Genomic DNA, 23,789 nt, shown 5'->3' with positions numbered 1-23,789 from the left:
TCCATACTGTTCTCCATAGTGGCTGTATCAATTTACATTCCCACCAACAGTGCAAGAGTGTTCCCTTTTCTCCACACCCTCTCCAGCATTTATTGTTTGTAGATTTTTGGTTGATGGCCATTCTCACTGGTGTGAGGTGATACCTCATTGTAATTTTGATTTGCATTTCTCTAATGATTAATGATGTTGAGCATCCTTTCATGTGTTTGTTGGCAATCTGTATATCTTCTTTGGAGAAATGTCTATGTAGGTCTTCTGCCCAGTTTTGGATTGGGTTGTTTGTTTTTTTGATACTGAGCTGCATGAGCTGCTTGTAAATTTTGGAGATTAATCCTTTGTCAGTTGCTCCATTTGCAAATATTTTCTCCCATTCTGAGGGTTGTCTTTTTGTCTTGTTTATGGTTTCCTTTGCTGTGCAAAAGCTTTTGAGTTTCATTAGGTCCCATTTGTTTATTTTTGTTTTTATTTCCATTTCTGTAGGAAGTGGGTCAAAAAGGATCTTGCTGTGATTTATGTCATAGAGTGTTCTGACAGGTGGATTCTTAACCACTGTGCCACCAGAGAAGCCCTTGGAGACACATTTTTAAAATAAATAAAGATATGGATGTTTCTTGCAGGTGTTTTTCCTTGCAAAATTGTGGGGGGGTTTTTTCATGTAAAATAATTAAGAATTGGATTTTAGTCAGAAGAATTTGAGCTCTGTTAGGGGACTTGGAGATAAAATTTCTACATTTTGTTAATACATCATGGTACTGCCTTTGGATCAGCAGCAGATATATTCACTGATCTCATGGGGAAAAGTTATTCCTAAAATTCCAAGAACTGGTAGTTTTAATTAAAAATTTGCATTTGTAAAAATTTGAAGATTTATTTGAGGAAAAACCAGTGTTCCTGGACACTTGAAATTTGGGTATTTATTTTATAAACAAGCGTTTTACAATTTGTTTTGAACAATATAGTAAGTGCTCATAGATCCTAGACACTGCTTATTTAGTATTGATATATTTCATTCTCAATTTTTAGAAATTTTCACTTTATCTATTGGCTGAAACTTTACATACAAAAAAATCAACTGGAATAACATGGTTATTTTTGAAAAATTGATGATGGTAATATGTGGGTTAATGCTTTTATATTTTCTTTAATCAAAAGTCAGAATTTCAGGACTCCCCTGGAGGTCCAGTTGTTAAGTCTCCGTACTTCCACTGCAGGGGGCACAGGTTCCATCCCTGGTCAAGGAACTAGGGTCCCACATGCCACAAGGTGTGGCCAAAGAAGAAATATGTCAGAGTTTCTAGGTGGTTCTAGGTAGACACATCTACTTTTATATCTAACGAGGACTATTATGGGAAACAGCACAAATTAAAGAAGGTATAAATGGAGGAAGAAATGTAAGGAGACATCTTACACATAAACATCATCTTTATTGAGTTCTGAATAACATGGTAATTGTGAACTTATCCCACTCACATTTTGAGCAGCCTCCTAGAGGAGGAGATGACCATTGGCTACCCTCCTTGAAAGGGCTAACTTGAACAAGGGCCCTAGGAGGCCACACCAAGCCCTTATCCTCTTAGGATAAGGAGGAATTGTTTAAGAGTGTCTTGGATTCCTTTCTTTAATGTGGAGAAAGTTTTGTTTTTGGCCAAAATCAGGGAATGTCAAGAAATGGATTATTTTCTTTCTCCTCACTTTCAAATGGAGTATTTTTGCTTATAAATTGCACAAAACTGAATGGGTTTTCACCAGTAAATCACACAAAGGTATTGGTAAAGCTGAATGCTAGCAATTTGTCCTTTGAGAATTCTTAAGAGATATGCAGAAACTGACAGCTGGTTAAGGCAATGAAAAATGAAATATAGGCATTTTTCAGGGTAGAATACGAATAGTGAAAAACACTGTTTTAGAAGTAGTACACATAGGAATCTTTGAATGTTTTAGAGTGGGTTCCTCTACTCAAAATAGTAAGAATAAACATTTTTGAGTAGATAGCAGGACTTGACAGGTTAACACTTGAGGACTACTAGTGAGCTCTGGAAAGACTTGAATTGTGGGGAAATTTAAACTTCAGTAATGTAAATTGATGATGCAAATGACAATTTTAGGTTTTTTTTCCCAAAAACTTTCATTTTATAACCTTGACTTTTTATTAGGAATCATAGTTTAATTCCATAATTCTTTTCCTGACTCTCAATATTTATCATTTCAGAACCACTCATGAATTCTTGTTTGGTGCTCTTGCTGAACTAGTTGATAATGCAAGGTATGTAGTCTTCAAGCATACAGTCTCTGCGTGAAAACTTTTTGGGTCGTGTAACCTTTGCTCTCTGAAGACTTGGGAGAAGGGCAATTCTGTTGCAAATGCGACTCATTCCTAAGAAGCCTCTTACCCAAAAAGTATTTTTAATAGCACATTAGTTGATACCTTAATTCATTCATTGCTGTGCTCCAGCCTAAAAATAGTGAATTTATGACCTCCAAAGCTACCTTCCCTTGTGTATTAGAGCAAGATAATTGTAGTGAAAAACAGGGAATTAAGATAAAAATTTAGTTAGCTAATTACTAGGACAGACAAGCTCTGTTTTAATTTGTGCTACCAGGACAGTACACTATCTAATGTCTTTAAAATTATGTCAGAGTTCTGTGTCTTCCCAAAATGTATAATCAGCCCTCTGTATCTGCAAGTTCTGCATCTGTGATTCAATGAACCATGATCGAAAGTATTTGAAAGTTCCAGAAAGTTCCAAAAAAGTAAAACTTGAATTTGTTGCATGCTGGCAACTATTTACATAGCATTTACATTGTATTAGTTATCATAAGTAGCTAGAGATGATTTTAAGTAGACGTGAGGATGTGCATAGGTTATATGCAAGTACTATACTATTTTATATAAGGGAGTTGAGCATCTGCAGATTTTGGTATTCCTGGGTGGTCCTGGAACCAATCCCCTGCAGATACGGAGGAGTGACTGTATTTTATTGTCAGATGACTCAGGTTGATCAAAGCATCTTCCATTGTTAGCAATTGTGCTTAGAAGCGCTAAGCACTTTTATTTAAGAAGCCTATAAATGTTACTGAGCAAGACTGAAAAGTTTGGGTTGGTTCAGAGATAAATAGCAAAGTCCAAATCAGAAGTCTTTTTATAATTATATCACTAAAATATTATCTCAGTTTTGTTTCTGAATGCAAACATAAAATTCAGACACGGCGTTTATTGACCAAGTGTTGATGACTAATGAAGGAAGAAGAGGATAAGAGTTGACAGGAGTACTTTCTAAACAGATCTCCAGTTAATGACATAATAATAATTATGTCTGTCTATGTCCATGCTATAAACCTATACTATTATTACTTTTATTGTTATTATTCACTGGACTGCTTATGGAAGTGTGCTGGTTAACAAGTTGTTTAACTAGAAAGCTCCCATTTTCAGTGTTTTCAATTGTTTCAATCCTGGTTGACTTATAATTTTTATATTCAATTTAAAAATGTTGTAGCTCAATGGAACTGTGTTTGAATTTCCCACTTGTTAGTTTAGTGAGACTGTAATGTGTTTTGTCAGACTGCTGTTTTGTATATCATACGGTGAACTGGAGATTGTCTGGGAGTGTATGTTCCTGCTCATGCACACATTTTGCCAATCTTTTTTATTTTTGAAAATGTTTTTATGTCTTTGAGAATAGGCACATGTAGAGTTGTATGGATTTGAGTGGATTTTTCACATTTAAAACCAATGAAACTCTGTGCCTCATTTTCCTTGTCTACAGTTGGCAGAACTGGACTAGATTACTTTCAAGCCTTTATGGAAGACTTCATTGATAACTGAACTTTTATTTCAGCTGATGGCTGGAGTCTAATGGACTGTCCCAACTTCCTTTCAAGTTTAGGGAGGATCAGATTATGGGCTTATGAATCAGTCTTCTGACTATAGTGTGTATACCATGAGACCTGATTTTTCTTAGGCTTTGTGGCAAGTTGTTCTCTTTTTTCTCAAATCTTGGTGAGAAGAAAAAATGGACAAGTTATTGGAACATTGTTTATGATTGCAATCAAATGAGTGATTGGAGTCATTTCCTAGTGTGTAAAAGAAATGTTCTTTTTTATCCTCTAAAAAAGGATAAAACATTTTTTAGATGTTTTTAAACATCTAAAAAATGATCTTTTTAGATGTTTCACTGTGAAATTTTTATTAAAAAAGTGTGTCTAGGTCCTGTGTATCCTGTGATTATTTTAAATAATTTGGAGCTCCAGAAGTGTTTCATAGACATGTAAGGAAAATTGTGTTACCAAATGTAAAAGTATATCTTTAATGTATATAGAATTTCTTTATGACTTCCTGAAGATAGATTCAAAATAGTACATATGCCCCTCAAAATATTGTGCATCTTGATGGTTGATATTTTCATATTCTCATTTGAATCTTGATTTTTTTTTCTTTTAACTTTGCAGAGATGCTGATGCCACCAGAATCGATATTTATGCAGGTAAGACAGACATCAGTCCTTTCTTCTAATGCCCAGTTCCCGAAAGCATTTATTGCTGTGCCTAAGAAGAAATGAGTGGGAAAAAACTGGTTTTTGGAGCGTGGGTAGACAGCCTGATTACTACAGGTCTTAGGGAGAAACAGGGCAGCCCTCGTCAGGCATGTAATAGAAATCAAGAATATTGGTGTAAAGGAACTAACACAGGGTGCCCAGATCTATAGATCTATTTAAATAAATCCGCTAGGAGATTTATGGGGGTGATGGGGAGTGAAATGACCAAGTACCACTGATTGTCCTGATTGGAGTTAGCAGGTGACCAGGTTTGTGGTTCCTGCAGCCAAAGAGAGATCTTGTTGAAGGCCATCTTCTCCCTCTGCAGCCTTGGTGAGGACAAGTCCCAACTTGGAGAGTTGCTGGTGTCAGTTGTATAAAACAGTTGTGTAACCAGGTTGACACTGAGGTCTGCAGCGATGTTCTCAGGCAGAGAAGTTATGTAGGAAGAAGGGCTGCTTTGCTTCGAATTTAAAGATATTGACAGCATCTACTATTTTGCCTAATTGGCTCTGCTCTTTGGCAGTAAGATCCTTTTTTTTTTTTTTATGGAGTGGGTACAACAGTGGAAGAAATCTTAGTCATTATTATTTATTTATTTATTTATTATTTGATAAATAGCTTGCTTTTTGCCTGTTCAGTGTTTGCACCAGCACATTTTTTGGTCGTTTGAATGCTAAAAATCTGGAAGTGGAACAGAGGAAGATGGCTTTTAAATCCAATTTGGGTAGCATTGTCTAGCTTTTGAGAAAACTTGAGTGTTTTTATGGGAATATATGGTTATCAAATAATCCCTCTTTTTCTTCACAGACCTGTTTGATAAATGGGGATAATCACACAATAGGAAGTAATTCTTAGAATTTCCAATGCCATATAATTATAAAGAATCTCCCCAGATACGAATTTCTTATTCCTTTCTTTGGAGCAAAGAAAATATTCAGAACAGCTAAAAGTCAGCTATACTGCTTAAATTCTAAAGCCTTCTGTTCAGAAGGCTCTGCCAAAGTGGTGAAAATAAGACTACTTTTATTTTTAGAAGAAAATAACAAGAAAAGGGGGCATAGCAGCAGAATGTTAGAAGATGGTTACTAAACCCTCAGGCCAGATGGAGGCATCATTCCCAAGCCACAGTATGTCTTACATCTCAGTGTGCTTTAGTGAGGAGTAGTAACCGCTACCTCTGAAAGAAATGGTGGCTGTTTTAATCATTGCACAGATGGCAAAGCACAGAATGGGTCTCCACTCCAAGTGATGTTGAAGGGACAAATCATCATAGCCAAATCTATTTGGAAGAAGCTTTTTTTTTATTTTGGCTGCGCCACGCAGCCTATGGGAGTTTAGTCCCCAGATCAGGGATTGAATCCGAGGCCCCAGCAGTGAGAGCGCCTAACCACTGGACCTCCAGGGAATTACTGGAAGAAGCTTTTTAAAAGAGATCATCCCTGCTCCTTCTTACTACCTTTGGTGGGTGAATTTCAGCAAGGAAATTTAGTGCTTTACCCTTAGAATGCAGCAGAACAAACAGTTGGATTTCACTTTAAATGAAAAGGGCCCAGTGTGCATTCATTCTGTGCTCAGTGTTACTGCTGTTGTGTTTTGGGAGGAGTCGAGAGAGCATGAGATGGGGCCTTTGCTAAATTCTCATTAGACAGCTTAGTCACTAATTGGAGAGACAGCACTCTACAGATGATTAGAGAACAATAACTTGATCTTGAGGGAACTGTCAAGGTAGTTAAGGATTAAATGGTGTGATAGAAGCGCTAAGCACTATAGCATTTTGGAGGAAGACTTGATTTACTCTCAAGTACCTTGAGATTGGGAATCTTGACTGAGGTGCCCCTAACTTCACACTTTTCTACTTCAGTGCCGTATTAACACGTTCAACAGGAGGAATAAAAGCAACCTCATTTTACAAGTAGAATAATAGAATTAGTAATATAAAGTTTTTGTTCTTACTATATTGGGGAAAGTATCTTCCTGTCTCCCATTCTGAAACTAGATTGATAACTGAACTCGGAAATCTCCCCCAACATCAGATGTAGTTTGAATTCGCCACACATTCACATTGTAATTTAAAGAAGGGTGAGAAAGGAATCAGACTCCCGTACCCAAAGCATTCCTGTTAGGTGGGGCCAGACCATAACGTGCCTGTCAGAAGTAGAGTGTATTTTTATTGATCTTCTGGACTTCCTTGGATAGGGACTGCCATGCCTCAAAGAAAGATCCCTTTTGTGATGCCAGGTCAATGGTTAGTAAATGGAAAATTAGAGCAAATGTAGCTGAAACAAATACTGCTCAAACACATTGCAAAGTACGAGGAACTTGAGTGTTGTTCTGTTACAGCCTCCGCTGAGGACAACATCATTTTGTCGCCTCTGACTTTTGACTTATAGCTCCATTTCACATCTCCTTTCCAGCTTCTTTCTTTTTCCTGTTCTCCCCAATGGGAGTTGGATGGAGGAACGTTGGGCTAACTTGGAGAGGCCAGACTTGGTCACGTTGGGGGAAACTTAGATGTGCAGCCTTCCACACTGGGTCTGTGATTGTACATAGCTGCTACCAGGGCCTGAAGCACAACTGCAAAGAAGGTAGTTTGGCTTTGCCCTCCTTGTCTTGCTTCTGAGATGTATGTTGGGACGGGGAGCAGACAACCTCCATCTGCCTAGACTCCCTTCTGTCCAGAACTCCCCCATCTTCATAAAAATCCTTTGCTTAGAGGCTTTAGATAGCACTCAATTGACTGACTAAAGTGAATAGATTGTGCTAGGAATGTATCTCTAACTGCTGGAATGTCTGGGGAGATAGGTTCAAGCAGAGAGGCCTTCTAGTTCTTGCTAGCTCTAGCTCTCTGCTTCTCAAAGAGTGGACCAGTGGTGGACAGTATTGGCATCACCTGGGAGCTTGTTAGAAATGCACATTCTCAGGTACCACCTCCGACCCACACTACTAGACTCTGCAGGGTGGAGCCCCGAATCTGTATTTTAACAGGCTCTTCAGGTGATCCTTATGCACACTGCCTTTGCTCTAGCTGACACTCTTCTCAGTCTCCTTCTGCTTAAACCCTCCTGCTTACTGATCTGCTACAGGGAGTAGCTATCCTATGAATTGTAAGCTCCCTGAAGGCAGTGATCACATCCGCATTATTCTCGGCTATTATCTTCATCACAGAGCCAGGCACATTGAATAACTGAGTGATAGGGATAAGCATTTTAGCCAAGTGAAGATGCCATACTGCCTCCTTACAAAGTTGAAGGAGTTACTGCTGTGTCACCTAGTCTCTTTTGGCCCTGAGGCAGTGCCACACGTGACTGTGGACCTGAGCACTGCTAGCTGCTTACTTACTGTTGGTCACTGTGTGGCCAGGAGGACCCTCCATAGGTGGGTCTCTTACTCTCATAAACATATGAAAAAGCTTTAAAATGAAGTCCTTGGGCAAGAAAGGGATCTCAGACCCACTGTTAAGTGATGATTGTGTGTTAAAACAGCCTGTGTGGACTTCCCTGGTGGCGCAGTGGTTAAGAATCCGCCTGCAAATGCAGGGCACACGGGTTCAAGCTCTGGTCCGGGAAGATCCCACATGCTGTGTGTGGAGCAACTAAGCCCGTGCGCCACAACTACTGAGCCTGTGTTCTAGAGCCCGCGAGCCACAACTACCGAGCCTGTGTGCCACAACTACTGAAGCCCGTGCGCCTTGAGCTCATGCTCCACAATAAGAGAAGCCACTGCAATGAGAAGCCTGCGCACGGCAGCGAAGAGTAACCCCCGCTTGCTGCAACTAGAGAAAGCCCGCGCGCAGCAACGAAGACCCAACGCAGCCAGACATGAATAAATTTTTTTTAAAAAGCATCAAAATTAAAAAAAAAGAAAACGGCCCGTGAGTCCTGTTCTACCAAACATAAGGACCTAGAAGTAATTCCTAGGTAGTGTTCAAGAAATGCCAGTAATCAATCCTTGGAGGTTTTTCAGATACACTTGGCTTGAACCAATTTCTAGATCCCAAAGCAGAGTCTTCGTGTACATTTTATGGCTAAAGCATACAGCAAATGGCTCTTGGCTAGATTTAGAACACTTTCTTTACCACGCTCTGTTCCTGACCCAGTTTGAGTCTCCATATGACACTTTGCTTCCTCCAGAAGGAAACTTTGAGGAATTTTTGCACCTTTTTTGCCCTTGCTTCTGCTTACTAGATCTCATTTGGGTTCTCCAGACTGATAAAAGGCACTGCCACAGGAAAAATTTTCTTATCTACCAGTAGTACTTCCAAGAAGGTCCTTATTCTCGAACTTTCAGGAAGCACCTGTGATTAATGTTTCAGCAAAGTTCAGCTTCCTGAACATCGAATGATACTTGAAAATCTCTGTGGCTTATAGTACTTCTGAAATAGCATTTTAAATTACATTAACTAGTCCATGTAACAGAGGTGGTTATGACTTGAGTATTTAACTTGAGGGGAGGACAAAGAGCATTTTAAACTGAGGTTCCACTGCTTAGATAGTTGGGTGAAGTTGGTGAACTGCAGCTTGGGGGAGACAAAAATGTCCTCAATTAGGGAATAGACTCCAAGGCAGCCTTGGGCTTATCCCTGTAGTACCTTAAACTGACCTTCTTCCTTTTTAGTACAAATGCTCTCCTGATTCCAAGGCCTGTGCCGTTCCTCCTTTGCCTGCCTCGTCCTCATCACTGGGGTCAAAAGGCACCTTGGAAACTCTAGTGTGGTTCCCTTCCCTGTTTGGGAATCTCTTCTCCAGTGTCTCTGATGTGCTTGGACCCAGACTGCTCTGAGTGACCACTTGCTGCTGTAGAGACAGCTGCTGAAGGAACGGGTTCTTCTAGCCACTGGAATGGCAGCCTTAGTCTCATACATTTCCTTCCTGTCGGTCAGGACGCCCTGCCACAGCTGCTCTGTCTCTTATTGTCGAAGGACTGTTCCTCTCTCCAGTCGAGCAGGTCCAGTTGGAAACCAGGCAGCTCTCACTATACTCTGTGCCATCTCACTTCTGGGATGGGGAGCTATTTGAAGGACCCATAGCAAGGAGGGGATGTGACGATGAATACTGATGGCCCAGAAACTATGGTTGGCCTGGGGCTAGTCACATACTGACTTAGTAATTCACCTTCTAGATAGCAGCTGCTACCACTGTGTCCATAGCACGTCTGGCTCCATCACTTTATCTGAAGGCTACCCCGAACTTAACCCACAAACGAGGTGCCCTGTTGAATTTGAGCACTGTTGATAAGGTACAGCATGTAGTAGTTGGAGTACTTTAGTGTCCACAGCAGAAGGCAGAGGTGGAAAAAATCCAGGTGCAGAGAGGCAGAAGGATGGTTGAGGTGTGTATGAAATCCGTGCATGTTCAGTGGCCCTGGCTGTGGCTAGATGCTGGACTAGGTATTCTCTGTCCCTTCCTTATACATTCTCTTATGCTTTGTCGTGGACTAGAATGCATTGGAGAGCCTTTGATGGAAATTCCTACCATCAAGGGCCCTGACATTTAACTCACACTAGCTAGGACTGTTAGAAGGAGAAGGCCTTTTTGGACTAAGCTTCACATTGATCCACCTTCCCATCACAAACAGGTTGCCGCCCTCTGGTGGGTAACTGCCCAGTAATGGCAGCTCCTTCTTTTACAGAAAGGCGAGAGGACCTTCGCGGAGGATTTATGCTTTGTTTTTTGGATGATGGAGCAGGAATGGATCCAAGTAAGTGTTGGGCTGATTGCTTCTTTTGGGGAGGAAGTAACCATTTTTACAAAATGCTTATTGTGTTAACTTGTTTTTCTGCCTCACTCTTGTGACTAGAAGGGAGAGGGAGGTCTCTTGCAACATCTCAGGCTTAATTCCACTCACAGATTTGCTGGGTTTTATTCTAGCATGGGAGATAGGATCTGAATGGCAGCCTGAAGTCCGTCAGATTACCTGTCTCTTGACATTGTATTTATCAGCTTGTGTAACATCCTGGAGCTGGAACTGTGGTGGCCTCCCCCAGCCTTATTACCACGTTCTGGTAACAGAACAAGGGCCCAGTGATGGCAGTACTGACAGGCCAGTCAGAGGTTTCCTCCATTTGCCTCATGGTTGTGAATTTCCTTGGACAGAGGTTTTCAGTAGACAGACAGCCCTGCTTGGATTTAACAAGGCTCAGACCTTTGGTTTTTGAGAGTCTGGGAAAGAAAAGCAAACTTTTCACTTTGTCTTGTGTCCGCCACTTCAGGTGATGCTGCTAGCGTGATCCAGTTTGGGAAGTCAGCCAAGCGAACGCCTGAGTCCACCCAGATTGGGCAGTACGGGAATGGGTTAAAATCGTAAGTATACTAGAAGCCTGTCCCAGGACTCAAAACAAAATCGAGCAATGCCCTCCTGCTTCTGTCCAATGAAAATGTTCCTCGTCCTTGTCCGTCCATCACTGTAATTCTGGAACAGGAGGAGAGTCGGGAAGGAGTTGTGGTTTGGGGACTTAGCAGCTGATGTCCAGCCTACGTCACAGATCAAAGAGTATGAACATCCAAAATCATTGAGGTGGGAGAAGCTGTAGGTTTCTCTTGGCACTGTGCTCTGGAACAGCACCTCTCCTCCTACTGAAAATTCTTATTTTTACCTTGTGGTTGAAGATGCAAGTGGCTGTTTTGTGGGCTTGGGTTGCTTATGAGATGGTGAGGGGGTCACTCCGTGGTGCCGTGTGTCCCCTGAGCACCTGTCACACTTTGTGCCAGGCACTGGGGATCCAGGGTGAGTTAGTGAGAGACCCAAAACACCCCCCCACAACACCACCAAAGGACCTGGTTGCTACTCACATGTCCTGCCAGGCCCTGTAGGAGGGACCTACCTAATGTCTCCCCATCCCTTGAGACTTCTTTCTCAGCCCTTGGTTCCCACTTGTTTGGCATTTGGAATGTGGTGTTCTGGTTTTGAGTGAAGCCCCAAGAGAAAGATTTCTATTTCTGAAATGCTCACTTCCAGTTGTACATACCTTTGGATGGAATAAGATTTAGTGGGATTGGAGTTTCTACAAATGGAATTCTGAGTCATGTTTCTAGTCTTGCTATGGAAATGTGTTGTTTTATTTGAGGGTGGTGTTTGGTTGGGCAGCAGCATCAGTTGTCCCTCCATGCAACCAGCTTGGATGTATGGGGAAGAGAGAGAGTGCTTCCCATGATGGCAAGGACCTGGTACCTGGATCTCCCACTTGTCTCTCAATAACAAGCACTTACCATGTGCTGGGCACTGTGCTAAAAACTTTACTTGGATGATTTCGTTTAATCCTCACCATAGCCCTGTGAGGTATATGTACTATGATTCTCATCTTCAGATGAGAAAATTGAGGTTTATAGGGGTGATGTGACTTGCCCAAAGGTGTGAAAATGCCCAAGTGTAGAGCTGAGATATGCACCACGTCTTTCTGACTGCAAGGCCGGAGCTGCTGTCCATCTCACTTCAGTCAAACCAAAGTTCAAATCTGACATCAGCCGCTTAATTGCTTCTGTGAGCCTCAGCCTCCTCCTTTGTAAATTGAGATTATAACACATATGAGTAGGTTAAGAATCTATCATTACTGTGAGAGCCCTAGCCTAGTTTCTCCCTTCTTACTTCATCTCTCCTTTGATCTTTCCATGGTAGATTTTGGGCCTGATTTGGTGGGCCTGGGGTAGGGCCCAGGTGATTCTGGTGTGGTGATCTAAGTTTCCAACAACTGAGTTCTCCTAGAGTCAGATGTAAGAAACCCTGACTTCCCTTCTGGATTATAGATAAAACCCCTTCCTGGTTTTATCAGCTCTGTGACTTCAGACAAGCCATTTCACCTTCTCTGAGTATCTGTTTCCTACTGTAGAAAATGGGCTTCTAAATGCTGACATTCTTCCTTACTGAGGAAGCTTCAGGAGCAAATGAAATGTGATTCTGGAAGTGCTTAGAAGACCAGGAAGGAAAGCATACCGAAGTTGAGAGTGTTGCCATCAGCATATTCTGGTAGAACGACTTTTGAGAAGGCGCCATTGAGAAGGAGCCCTCTAGTGTTCAGAGTGAATTCATTTTGAAACCAGTGTAGAAGTTGAAAGAGTTTCAGGAGGAAGTGATTTGTGGTGAGAATAGGGCTGTGAAGCAGAGAAGCCAGCAGAGAAGTGGCGTTTCTGGGTTGTTGCTATTTACCCTCCAAGGTCAGGATCAAAGACAGGGAAGAGGCACAAAGTGAGAGGTTTTGCAAAATTAGGGTAAGAGCAAGCTTTGGCAGAAGGTAAGCTAATTTGCCTCGTTTTGCCACCGGTAAGTTTCAGGGAGGCAGGAGGAGGACTGTGAGATTGTCTGGGGAGGGAGCATTGCCAGCACCTCGGGAACTGGAGGAGGAGAAAAACAACTTGGCAGCCACCGGGGCATCTCTGGATAGTGTCCTGGAGTTTTCCTGAACATTCGGGGAAATGGGGCATGGCGTTCATTTGCATACTTGGCACACTGGCCCAGTTTGTATTTGTATTTACATAGAAGGGAGTAATAAGGCTTCCCGCCGCTGTCACCTCCCTGGGGTATTAGGAGGACTAATGAGGTAATAGCCATAAAGCCAGAAGCTGCTCAGAAGACAGATCAGTGGGTCCTGTTCCCACTGGTGCTTCACGCTTTTGCCCTGTTCAGTGTTTCCCGGAAAGGCCTGTCCTTGCCTGCTCCTCAGAAGGATTAACTCAGCCAAATAGAGGAAGGAGCAGTTGATTCCGTTCAGACTTTTGCCTTGTGGAAGTCAGCCTGGAGGCACATTTTTCAGAAACCAGTTGCTTCCTAAAGCAGGGACCTGTGGCTTAATGAGGTGACAAAACAATTCAAGACACAAGATGGTTGTGGTTACAGGACATGAGCCAATTGTAGGCCTCCTTGGAACTGTGTTCAGCAGTGATACTTTGGTTAGCCCTGTGTTTGGCTGAGCCTTGGGGCCATCCTGGTGTTTTGAGGACTTGTGAGCATAGGCAGTGGGCTCTTCCCTTGATGGTGCTGCTGTTTGATGAGTGGATGGGAGGGGAGTTTGTGTCAGTGAAGGAAGGACAGGGTGAGACCTGGATGTGCTCAGTGTGGAAGATGATGTGTGTGTTGGAGGTGTTACTGGAGTGAAACCTGGTGGCTCACAGTTAGGCCACAGCAGCCCTGTGTGGCTGGGAAGAAACCAGAGCACAAGCAGCGACAAGCTGGGGTGAGACTCCCCTGGGGCTGATGCTTGGTGGTGAGAGAACCCTGCATGTTGGGAAAATGTGGTTGAGAAGGTGATGAGGAGAAACTGAGGCCCACGGAAGAGCAGGAGGAGGAGTGTCGGGAGGTGGGGGGCGGGGAGGAGAGGGAGCGAGGGCTGTGGAGCTCAGCTCAGGGTCCTGGGTCCCAGGGAGGCCTTTAGGGGAGCCCTCCAAAGGCAGTCTCATCACGTCCAGAGGGGGGATTTGCTCCTTCTTCAGATGAGCTTTTGAATCCCTAGGAGAATAACCCATTTCTGCTTCCCTTTCAGGGGCTCAATGCGCATTGGGAAGGATTTTATCCTCTTCACCAAGAAGGAAGAGACCATGACCTGTCTCTTCCTGTCGCGTACCTTTCACGAGGAGGAAGGCATTGATGAAGTAGGTCCCATCCTCGTTCTCCCAGTCACCATTCTACTTCCTAGTTCTGCCCAGGCTGTTTTCATAGGTCATTTGCATGCTGGGCTTATTGGCGTTGCAGGATTGCAGCCACATCCCCTGTTAGGGGATTAGCTGGTTGGTTGGATGAACTGGTTGAGGGGTTAAGGCAGGTGTCTTTTTTTTTTTTTTTTTCCTGTACGCGGGCCTCTCACTGACGTGGCCTCTCCCACCGTAGAGCACAGGCTCCGGACGCGCAGGCCCAGCGGCCATGGCCCATGGGTCCAGGCGCTCCGCGGCACGCGGGATCCTCCCAGACCGGGGCACGAACCCACGTCCCCTGCACCGGCAGGCGGACTCCCAACCACCACGCCACCAGGGAAGCCCAAGGCAGGTGTCTTAATGGGAGAGGAAGTAAAATCTCACAGCTTCAGAGAAGAGATGTCCCGGTTCTGAGAATGAGGCCTTCAAGTGTCAGGAACCAAGAGTTGGATTTGTAGGTCTCGTAGATCTGCAGCTTGAATTCAGTCCTGGGGTAGGGGTTGTCACTGGGGAGAGCTGTTTTATCAGGGGGAGTATTTGGGGCTTCCCTGACTATGGGTGGAGACCACAGCTGGTGGTAATAATAGGAACAGCACTGCCTTTCCCATATGATGGTGATTTTGTGGAATGTGCTGTGAGTGCATTTTCCTTTTGAGGAAATGTGTTACTCTAACCATTTATATCAGAAGCTACAAACAAGTCTGATACCTGCAGGGCCTGGACAGGTAGTGAAGCAGGTGAACACATGGAAAGTCATTTAAGTTTTTCAGTAAGTGGCAGCTGACACACAGCCTCAGCTGATTATTGTTATGCTGGAAGGAAGGCCTAATGACTCTAGAATATTCTGATTTTGAAACCTTTTGGTAATTAACTGTGTACGTTAAACACATGCACAGCTGATTCTCTTTGGGCCTGGTGGCTCATATCTGCAGAGCTGGTTTGGTGAGGTCTGCTCCCGCTCATGGGAGGATCAGGGAAGGCCTTGGCCTGCCTAGCCTCAGACTGGACTCTTAACTCCTTTCCTGTGTGAGAAATGGAGACCAGAGCTTGAGAGGGGGCCAAGAGGGTCTGCAGAGAGAAATCCACTCCTGTCACTTAAACAGGTGAAATGCGGTCAGTGTCAGTCTAACTCATCTGTGTTGGTTGGCTGTGAGTAAATTGGTACTGGCCTTGTTTAGATGTGAGCCTAAATCATAGTAAATCAGTTCATGCTGGGAACGAAAGGCTCTTTTTCTGCCGTCTTTACTTCGTGAGCCACTGGGTTTGTTTGCCTTTTTGGTGAGTGAGAGAAGTGCTGCAGCTGGCAAGCACTCCCGGGAAAGGTGGGGCAGGAGGATTTGGCCCCGGCTGGGCTTTTCAGGACTGCTTCCTGGTGGACTGAGGGTGGTGCGAGCAGGGGCTGCGCGTCAATAGAAACGGTCTGTTCCTGGCCTGAGAGCTGGTGGGGGCTGTGGGAAGGGCAAAGGGGCCACCTGACGAGAGGTGGTGGCCTCTGGAGAGCAGAGAGGGTAGGTCGGCCTGACCTCTGGGCCTTGGGGAGTGTGTGGGACTTTATTAAAAGCATCCAGGAAAGGGAATCTAAGCAATGTATTAGATCCTCTTTGAATTGATCAGTTTGGTTATTGTGTGGTGCCTGGATTGGAAAGATTGTCAGAGGCCCTGGCTGTCTACAGGACTCCAGCAGGGAGGTGAGAGAAATAGGAGTGGCCGCAGATTTGGTGTTTAATCAGTTGGAAAGGGGAAATGGGAAGGGGGGGTTGTAGATGGCTGAGGTCCTGGTGTGGCACTTGGGGGTGGGCTGTCTGGAGCTGGGGAAGGATGGAAGAGGGGCAGTTTGGAGGGGAAGCGTGTACGTTTTGTCCTGGACACGCGAAGTTAAGTCTGGGTCTGGAGCTCGGGGGAGGCTTAGACTCTAAGGAATCTTCGTAGTGAATGGGCTCACCTAAAAGAGCGTGTTGGAGAAGAGGGCCTGGGGTCTTAGGCATGCCCACCCACATGTAAAGGCCAAGGAGAAGGGGAAAGCAGCAAAGGAGGCAGGAGCGGCCAGAGGGGTAGGAGGAAAGCCAGGTGAGTGGTGACCCTGAAAGTAAAGGAGGAATATTCCAATGGTGGGTGGGTGTCAAATGAGGTGAGTGCCCAGAGGTTAAAGTAATGCCGTTGTCACCTGGGACTGCTGTGAAGATTGGGAGGTGTAAAGGAGGTACCAATTCTCAGAACACACATGGAATTCAATTCCCCCAGTGAAAAAGCTAGGTTGAAATTTTTTCCTTACTTGGAGCTAGAAGGTCACTGTTTTGGATTGTACTCTAGTGTGAACTCAGCCAAGATTTCAAAATAAGATCACTTTTAGCTGGGTGGGAATGTGTCCAGACCAGCCCCAGGGCTGAATACTGTAGCTTCTTAGAAACCAGTAAAGTGCCTCAGAACTCTTAACAGTTTATCACCACAGAGCTTGTTAAAATACAGAATCCCCTTTTCTGCAGGGTGGGCCAGCCAGCCATTTTGAACCTCTGAGGTGCCTGGAGTGGTTTGCTCTGCAGAGGGAATCCCAGGCTACAGGGCTCCCCGGCACCTGGGAGAGGGGTGGGGGCGTGGGGGAGAGATGCATGTTGATGTCTCCGGGGAAGTGGCGTTTTAGTAGGGTTTTTGAAGAATGAGTAGGATTTTTCTCCCAGCTTTATTGAGGTATAATCGACAAGGGTAGGATTTTCTAGAAGATTACGTAGTTGTAAGATTAAATTTTACACATATGGAAGAGTGTATTAAAATCTATATATATATATATGTATAACTGAATCACTTTGCTGTACAGCAGAAATTAACACAACATTGTAAATCAACTAGACTTCAATAAAATTAAAAAAAATAACCTACGTACAGTTGAGAGTAATTATAAAGCAAATACCCACGTAGCCACCACCGTAGACTGATGCTAGAAGTCCCCATGTGTCCCTCACCAATCATATTCTTTATCGCACCTCTTAAGGAACTGCCTTGGTGATGATCAGTCATTTCCTTGTTTTTCTTTATAATTTTGTCACCTGTGTATGCATTCTTGAATAATAGTTTATTTTTTGCTTATTTATGAATTTTATATAAATGGACTCATACTATAGCGTTTTGTTTTTAGATTTTATTTCTCCTAGGATATATACCTGGGAGTAGAATTGCTGAGTTATAAGTTATGTTTGTGTGTGTCTTTAGATTCACTAGGTCATCGCAAATATGTTTTGCTTAGTGGAAATAATAACTTATTACCGGATAGGGAAAATGACCAGGGATATCCCAAGCAGGGAACTGCTCATGCAAAGACCCCCAGGCCATAAGGCAGCATACCCCAGAGGACCTAGCAGTGTGAGGCAGAGTCTTGGGAAGGGGCAGAAGCTAGAGCCACTGGTGCCAGGCTGGGGGGCTTGGGCCTCCCCTTGGGGCAGTGTGGAGCTGCTGTGGGGAGGGAAAAGATGGATGCACATTTGCGGGGGGAAGGCTGTTCTGGGGCTTCCTTCAAGCGTCTGCTTGTGCTTCCTCCAAAGGTGATAGTCCCATTGCCCACCTGGAATGCTCGGACCCGGGAACCTGTTACAGACAACGTGGAGAAGTTTGCCATCGAGACGGAACTCATCTATAAGTATTCTCCCTTCCGCAATGAAGAGGAAGTGATGACTCAGTTCATGAAGATTCCTGGGGACAGTGGTAAGTAGGCCTGCGGCCTCTAGCATCAGGGAGCTCCAGAGCCAGGAGCAGTATGGGGATTGGCTGGGGGTGCCTGGTAGAACAACAGGATTTCTATTCCCTAGGAACGCTGGTGATCATCTTCAATCTCAAACTCATGGATAACGGAGAGCCAGAGCTGGACATAATCTCAAATCCAAGAGATATCCAGATGGCAGAGACTTCTCCGGAGGGCACGTGAGTGTGGCTGGGTAGGGAGGAAAAGGGAGGTGACTTGAGGTTGAGAGGGGTGAGCTTGTTCCCTGAATTCCCCAGTTTTAGAGTTGGTAAAGCTGAGAACTTAATGTCTTCCTGCCACAAGGCAGAAGGGATGAATAGAAGGACAGCAGGTCCTCAGCTAATCCAGATCCTTGCCCCAGCTCCTTAACTTGAATGAGAAAGAGACCGAGGCCTAGAGAGGGGAGAGGAATTGCCAGGTCCGTGCTGGGATGGTGGGGCCAGTTTCGGTGTCTGTGCCAGGGACGTGAGAGGAGGTGGGATGTGGTGCCCACACAGAGGAAGCACCCCTCAGGGCAGCAAGAGAAGCCGAGATGGGAGGTGGAAAGGTGGAGAGCCTGCAGAGAGGCTGTCCACCCAGGCCTTCGGTTGGGCTGGTGGTGGGAGGGTGACAGCACCCTCCATTCTGCTGCCTCCAGGAAGCCAGAGCGCCGCTCCTTCCGCGCCTATGCTGCTGTGCTCTACATTGATCCCCGGATGCGGATCTTCATCCACGGGCACAAGGTGCAGACCAAGAGGCTTTCCTGCTGCCTCTACAAGCCCAGGTAGGGGCCTGCCCACCCTGGCCTGCTGTTTCCTTTGGGCCAAGAATGGGGCCTGGCCATGTGTCTCTGGGGCATCTTTGAAGTGATGGTGGATCAGCGGCTCTGACAGTGTTGACTGCGTTTGGGTCTTTAAGCTGCTTGATTAACTGCAGACAAACTACTGGGTCCTGAGGGAGGGGCAGAGGTGGCTGGTGAGGTTTGTTGAGTGTGCCTTCTGTGAGGTGGAGGGTGCTCAGCCTGACACGGTGAGCTGTCTGAGCCTCTGGTTGCAGGGCCAATGGCCCTTTAGACAGTACACAGGGAAGCAGAGGCCCTGCTCGTTGCTGAGGTTGGTTTCTACTGTGGGATTAATGACACACTCGGAGAGTAGTGAGGTTGCTTTTCAAAGATGGAGCAGGATGGCAGGGGGCAAGTGGAGTAGGGAATTGAGTCTTTTTGCTAAAATAAGCTTGGCTTTGACTCATCGGAGGGCCAAGATAGTTGCTGCCCTGCACCTCTGATGCTCAGGCCCTCTGGTTACTCGCCCCCCGCCCCCCCAGGATGTACAAGTACACGTCAAGCCGGTTCAAGACCCGCGCGGAGCAGGAGGTGAAGAAAGCTGAGCACGTGGCACGGATTGGTAATGACCCCCTGGGCAGGAGGGTCGTCTGGGGGATGTTGCTTGCGGCAAAAGCAGGATCCAGGCAAAAGCTCCATGCAACACCCAGGGGTGGACTTTCCTGAACCACTGGTCCAGTTTCTCTCCCACCTCTCCCTCAGCAATTTTTCTTTCCAGGCTACTCCTTCAGCCATTTACAGGCTGTTATCTAAAGCTTGCCTGCCCAGAGTGAAGAGTCCCACACTGTCCTCTGGCACAAATACTTGTGAAATTGGTTTTCTTGACTCCAGGGCAAAAATCTCAAGGTCTCTCTTGCTGACAAAGCTTCTTGGCTGCTCAAGGAGAGTGGTTGGCTGAGGACTGTTGGTAACTTCCAGCTCCTGCTGAGGGTTTAACTCTGGTTGCCTTGGGCAGTGCTTGACCTGTTCTGATTCATTTGTAAAGTTGGAAAAGGTGTCTGTTTTCCTTGGGACCTCCTTGACTTTCCAAGCAAGGAGGCTGCTCTCCCAGCTCACCTGTTCCCTGACAGTGTACGAATGTCTCATACGGCAGGGACTGCACTATGGGGTCCAGGAGGGATAGCTAAGAGTTTTGACCTTTTGAATTCTTATCATGGTTTCTTCTGGGTTTCAGCTGAAGAGAAGGCAAGGGAGGCGGAGAGCAAAGCTCGGACATTAGAAGTGCGCCTGGGCGGAGACCTGACACGGGACTCCAGGGTGAGGCCCCAGACCCAGCAGCTCTTCTCCAGAGTTGCTGCCCTTAGGATCCCAGAGCTCGCCTGGCTCTGTCTACCGCCAGTCATGAACCCCTTGCCCTAGAGCTGCAAAATGGGATGTGATGATGTTTCCATAGTCACTATTGAACACACTGTATGGCAGGATCTTGGCAACCATGTGAGGTGGACACTGTTAGTATCCTCAGTTTATAGAAAGAAATGGAAGAGGGTCACTTCCCTCAGGTCACACACAGCAGTAAGGGTCAGCAGTTCTCCACCCCTCCCCTGCGACACACACACCTCTTCAGACTGTTGTTTCAGTTGGGGGTGTTTCCTCCTCTGTGTCAGCAAGTCTGGTCAAGTGAAGCACAGCTTTTGTGTTTGTCCCTAGCTAGGGCCCTTTTCTGTGGAAAGGAAGTAAATTTCTAGGTCTGTTTTTGCGTCCATGTGATTTAAAGTGAGAAGTTTCAGATGTGTTGTTAATGATATTACCAGCTGTGGCCCATAGCACTTCCTCTCCTTACTTGGTGCTGGCGTGTGTTTCTAGGTGATGTTGCGACAGGTCCAGAACACGGCCATTACCCTTCGCAGAGAAGCTGATGTCAAGAAGCGGATCAAGGAGGCCAAGCAGCGGTGAGTGCCCGGCTGGCCTTGGGTCTTTTAAAATTATGTAGCTTTTGTATGGATTATTGACAAAGAAAGAGCTTGAGGAATCCCTCTCCACCCCACAAGGTTGCTATTCTGTCACATGCAGATTGCTTTGAGAAAGCCATTAATGTTGTGATTCCCAGACGTTTGTCACATGCCCACCACAGGAGAGGTTACCCAGCTCAGTTTTCCCCTGAGCCAGGACAAGGTGGGCAGAGCCAGCACCTTGAGTTGAACACCAACCTGTCCTCACTGGCAGCGCTCTCACCTTCCCTCCCCGCTCCCTCCCTTCCTTTCTCCCCTTTTCTCTCTCCTCCATTCTCTCCCCACCTTGCCCATCCTTTCCCTCTTCCTTTCCTTTTTCCTTTTTTTTCTTTTCATTTAAAGGATGTATAAAATGCTTGTAGTATACAACTTGTAAAATACAGACTATTTAAGAAATACAGCTGTAAACTCCCTTATACTTCTCCCACCTGGTGATATGTACTCTTAATAATGCTATAGATTGAGTTTGTTCCTTTTAATCTAGACTGGGCATTTGTCCTGGCTCATTACATGATCTCCATGTCCCCCACCATGTCTGGAGCCTCTGCAGGCTCTGGGCCTGAGTCCTTGCTTACTTCTTGGCCTCCTCACCACAGGCCTAGGTTTCGGGTATCTGCCCCGTGAGTCTGTCCACTGATCATCTATCTGCTTTTCAGTTTCCACGATTTTGTTGACATTTATCCCATGATCATTTCTTCTCTCACATGTTTATTGTTCTTGTGAATTTTTGTCTTTTTAAAATTAATTACTGTCACATTAGTGGAATGGTTATGCAGATGATCTTGTGTTTATTCTACTAAATAAGCATCTTAGCAGAGATTTGCAACAGCTTCACAGAATCCCATTCATACTAAATATATCCCCGTTTGATACCAAAAGCTAAAGTCATATGCTTTTAATTAGGGAGCTTAGAGTGACTGCACAGTGAGTATCCTTGTCAAGTCTACAGGTTGCATATTGAATGCAAAGGCAAAACTTAAGTGTCTCAAGTTTCAGCTTAAGCTTAATACATCTTAAACACCATGGTATTTGTGTGTTAATGGGTTGATCTGTTTGAATTTATCTTTTGTCTTCTCAGAGCGCTTAAAGAACCCAAGGAACTGAACTTTGTTTTTGGGGTCAACATCGAACACCGGGACCTGGACGGCATGTTCATCTACAACTGTAGCCGCCTGATCAAGATGTATGAGAAAGTGGGCCCACAGCTGGAAGGGGGCATGTGAGTGCTGCCTGAGGAGAGCTTCAGCCCAGGATGGTTGGCGGGAGAGGTTTGGTCAGTGGGGTGACAGAGCCGTGTCTACCTCCTCCTGCAGGGCATGTGGCGGGGTCGTTGGGGTTGTAGATGTGCCCTACCTGGTCCTGGAGCCTACACACAACAAGCAGGACTTTGCTGATGCCAAGGAGTACCGGCACCTGCTGCGGGCGATGGGGGAGCACCTGGCGCAGTACTGGAAGGACATCGCCATTGGTAATGCCCTTTCGCTTCACCTCCAGCCTTGAGATCCTCTCGCTGCCTCAGGGGGCTGACTCCTCACGCGGTGTGTGGGTGCTTGTCTTCCAGCCCAGCGGGGAATCATCAAGTTCTGGGATGAGTTCGGCTACCTCTCTGCCAACTGGAACCAGCCTCCATCCAGTGAGCTGCGTTACAAACGGCGGAGAGCTATGGAAATCCCAACCACCATCCAGTGTGGTGAGTTGGGGGTCGGCACCTCCTCCTGACTCCTTTCCATCATAGTCACCGTGCTGGCCTCCTGAATGCACTGACATTCAGGGACGTATGTCCCACTAGGGATATGAGTCTGTTTGGTGATGGCCCTGGGAGCTCAGTCTTGGGGCTGTGCTGTGCCCACCTGTTCCTTCTAAATGAGGCAGGAGGTCATCTACCCTGCCGGGTCTCACAAGGTTTGGTACCACATCGGTAGAAGTGTGAGTGATGACTGAGTCAGGATTTTGCTGGAGGAGGGAGAGGGGTTGGGGCCGCTGAGGGTCCGTGGTATAAAGTTCCCATCGTTGCTGGAATCACTGTCCCTTAGAAGAGTGACTGTTCTGTAAGGAAGGCAGAGTTGGAGCCAGACTGAGGATCTTTGCATAGAAAGTCGGGGGCATCTCTGCCTTGGGCCTGGCTGGGAGGAGCCTGGTTATTGTTGGTGGGCATGGCTGATGTTTTGTTGGGGGTATGTTCTGTGTTACAGATTTGTGTCTGAAGTGGCGGACCCTCCCCTTCCAGCTGAGTTCTGTGGAAAAAGATTACCCTGACACTTGGGTTTGCTCCATGAACCCTGATCCTGAGCAGGACCGGTGAGCACTTTTTCTAACAAGGAGTTTGTGGGCGTCCCCACCTCCCCCCGTGCTTTTTCCACTCTTCCACTATGCTTCTTGAGGTCAGTGCTCATATCCTTACATCTCTGTCTTGCTGTGTATAATAAGTGCCTGGAAATAATAGAAGTGTATCCTGCAATGAGTATTAATTCTGTGCATTTGGGAAGTCTGAGGTTGCTCTGGTGAGAGAGAGCATGGGTTGGCTGAGGAGGAAGGACCCTGCCCTACCTGGAGCTATCTTGCCACACCCTTCCTAGCACTTTCTCTCTACAGGTGTGAGGCTTCTGAACAGAAGCAGAAGGTTCCCCTGGGGACGTTCAGAAAGGATCTGAAGACACAGGAAGAGAAGCAGAAGCAACTGACAGAGAAAATTCGCCAGCAGCAAGAGAAGCTGGAGGCCCTGCAGGTGTGTGGGTCATGGGCAGTGGGCACATGGGCAGGACCCCTCAGTGTCTCCTCTGTTCCCTCAGGCTCAGTTTCATCCTTCTGTCACCCATGAGTGCTGCCCAAGCTTCCCAACCCCAACCTCCAGGCACACTGGTTCTCCAGTATGCCTTGAGCATTCTTTAAAAAAAAAAATTTTGTTTATATATTACAAAGAGGTCCGATTCATTTAGAATGTTTTGAAACTCCAGAAAGTACATATCCTGTCTTAGAGGTAACCACCATTAACTGTACATCCTTCCAACTTTTTATGACCTCTACATACACATAAATACATATATTTTTTATTAGAAATAGAGATCATGACTTACTTGTGTCATATCACACACACATACTTTTTTTTATTAGTGCATAACTATTTTCTTGGGCTAG

General features: G+C 45.6%; 1 protein-coding gene across 3 annotated transcripts in view; it reads left to right on the top strand.

The window, feature by feature from the left end:
* Nucleotides 1–23,789, top strand: part of MORC2 (MORC family CW-type zinc finger 2) — a 40,448-nt gene that overhangs the window by 7,665 nt on the left and 8,994 nt on the right. For all 3 annotated transcript variants that reach the window (XM_060028352.1, XM_060028351.1, XM_060028350.1), the window contains exons 2-17: nt 2,210–2,263; nt 4,450–4,484; nt 10,167–10,235; nt 10,747–10,837; nt 14,008–14,116; nt 17,689–17,848; nt 17,953–18,064; nt 18,523–18,648; nt 19,188–19,267; nt 19,880–19,962; nt 20,509–20,594; nt 21,733–21,873; nt 21,968–22,122; nt 22,216–22,344; nt 22,847–22,952; nt 23,247–23,379. In XM_060028352.1, coding sequence (XP_059884335.1) covers nt 2,210–2,263; nt 4,450–4,484; nt 10,167–10,235; nt 10,747–10,837; nt 14,008–14,116; nt 17,689–17,848; nt 17,953–18,064; nt 18,523–18,648; nt 19,188–19,267; nt 19,880–19,962; nt 20,509–20,594; nt 21,733–21,873; nt 21,968–22,122; nt 22,216–22,344; nt 22,847–22,952; nt 23,247–23,379 — 1,669 coding nt within the window. The remainder of the gene's footprint in view (nt 1–2,209; nt 2,264–4,449; nt 4,485–10,166; nt 10,236–10,746; nt 10,838–14,007; nt 14,117–17,688; nt 17,849–17,952; nt 18,065–18,522; nt 18,649–19,187; nt 19,268–19,879; nt 19,963–20,508; nt 20,595–21,732; nt 21,874–21,967; nt 22,123–22,215; nt 22,345–22,846; nt 22,953–23,246; nt 23,380–23,789) is intronic.

This window comes from Delphinus delphis, chromosome 13 (genome assembly GCF_949987515.2).
Source record: "Delphinus delphis chromosome 13, mDelDel1.2, whole genome shotgun sequence".
Classification (NCBI taxonomy): domain Eukaryota; kingdom Metazoa; phylum Chordata; class Mammalia; order Artiodactyla; family Delphinidae; genus Delphinus; species Delphinus delphis.
Note: the sequence above shows the minus strand (reverse complement) of the source record. Positions and strands in the feature narration are given on the sequence as shown.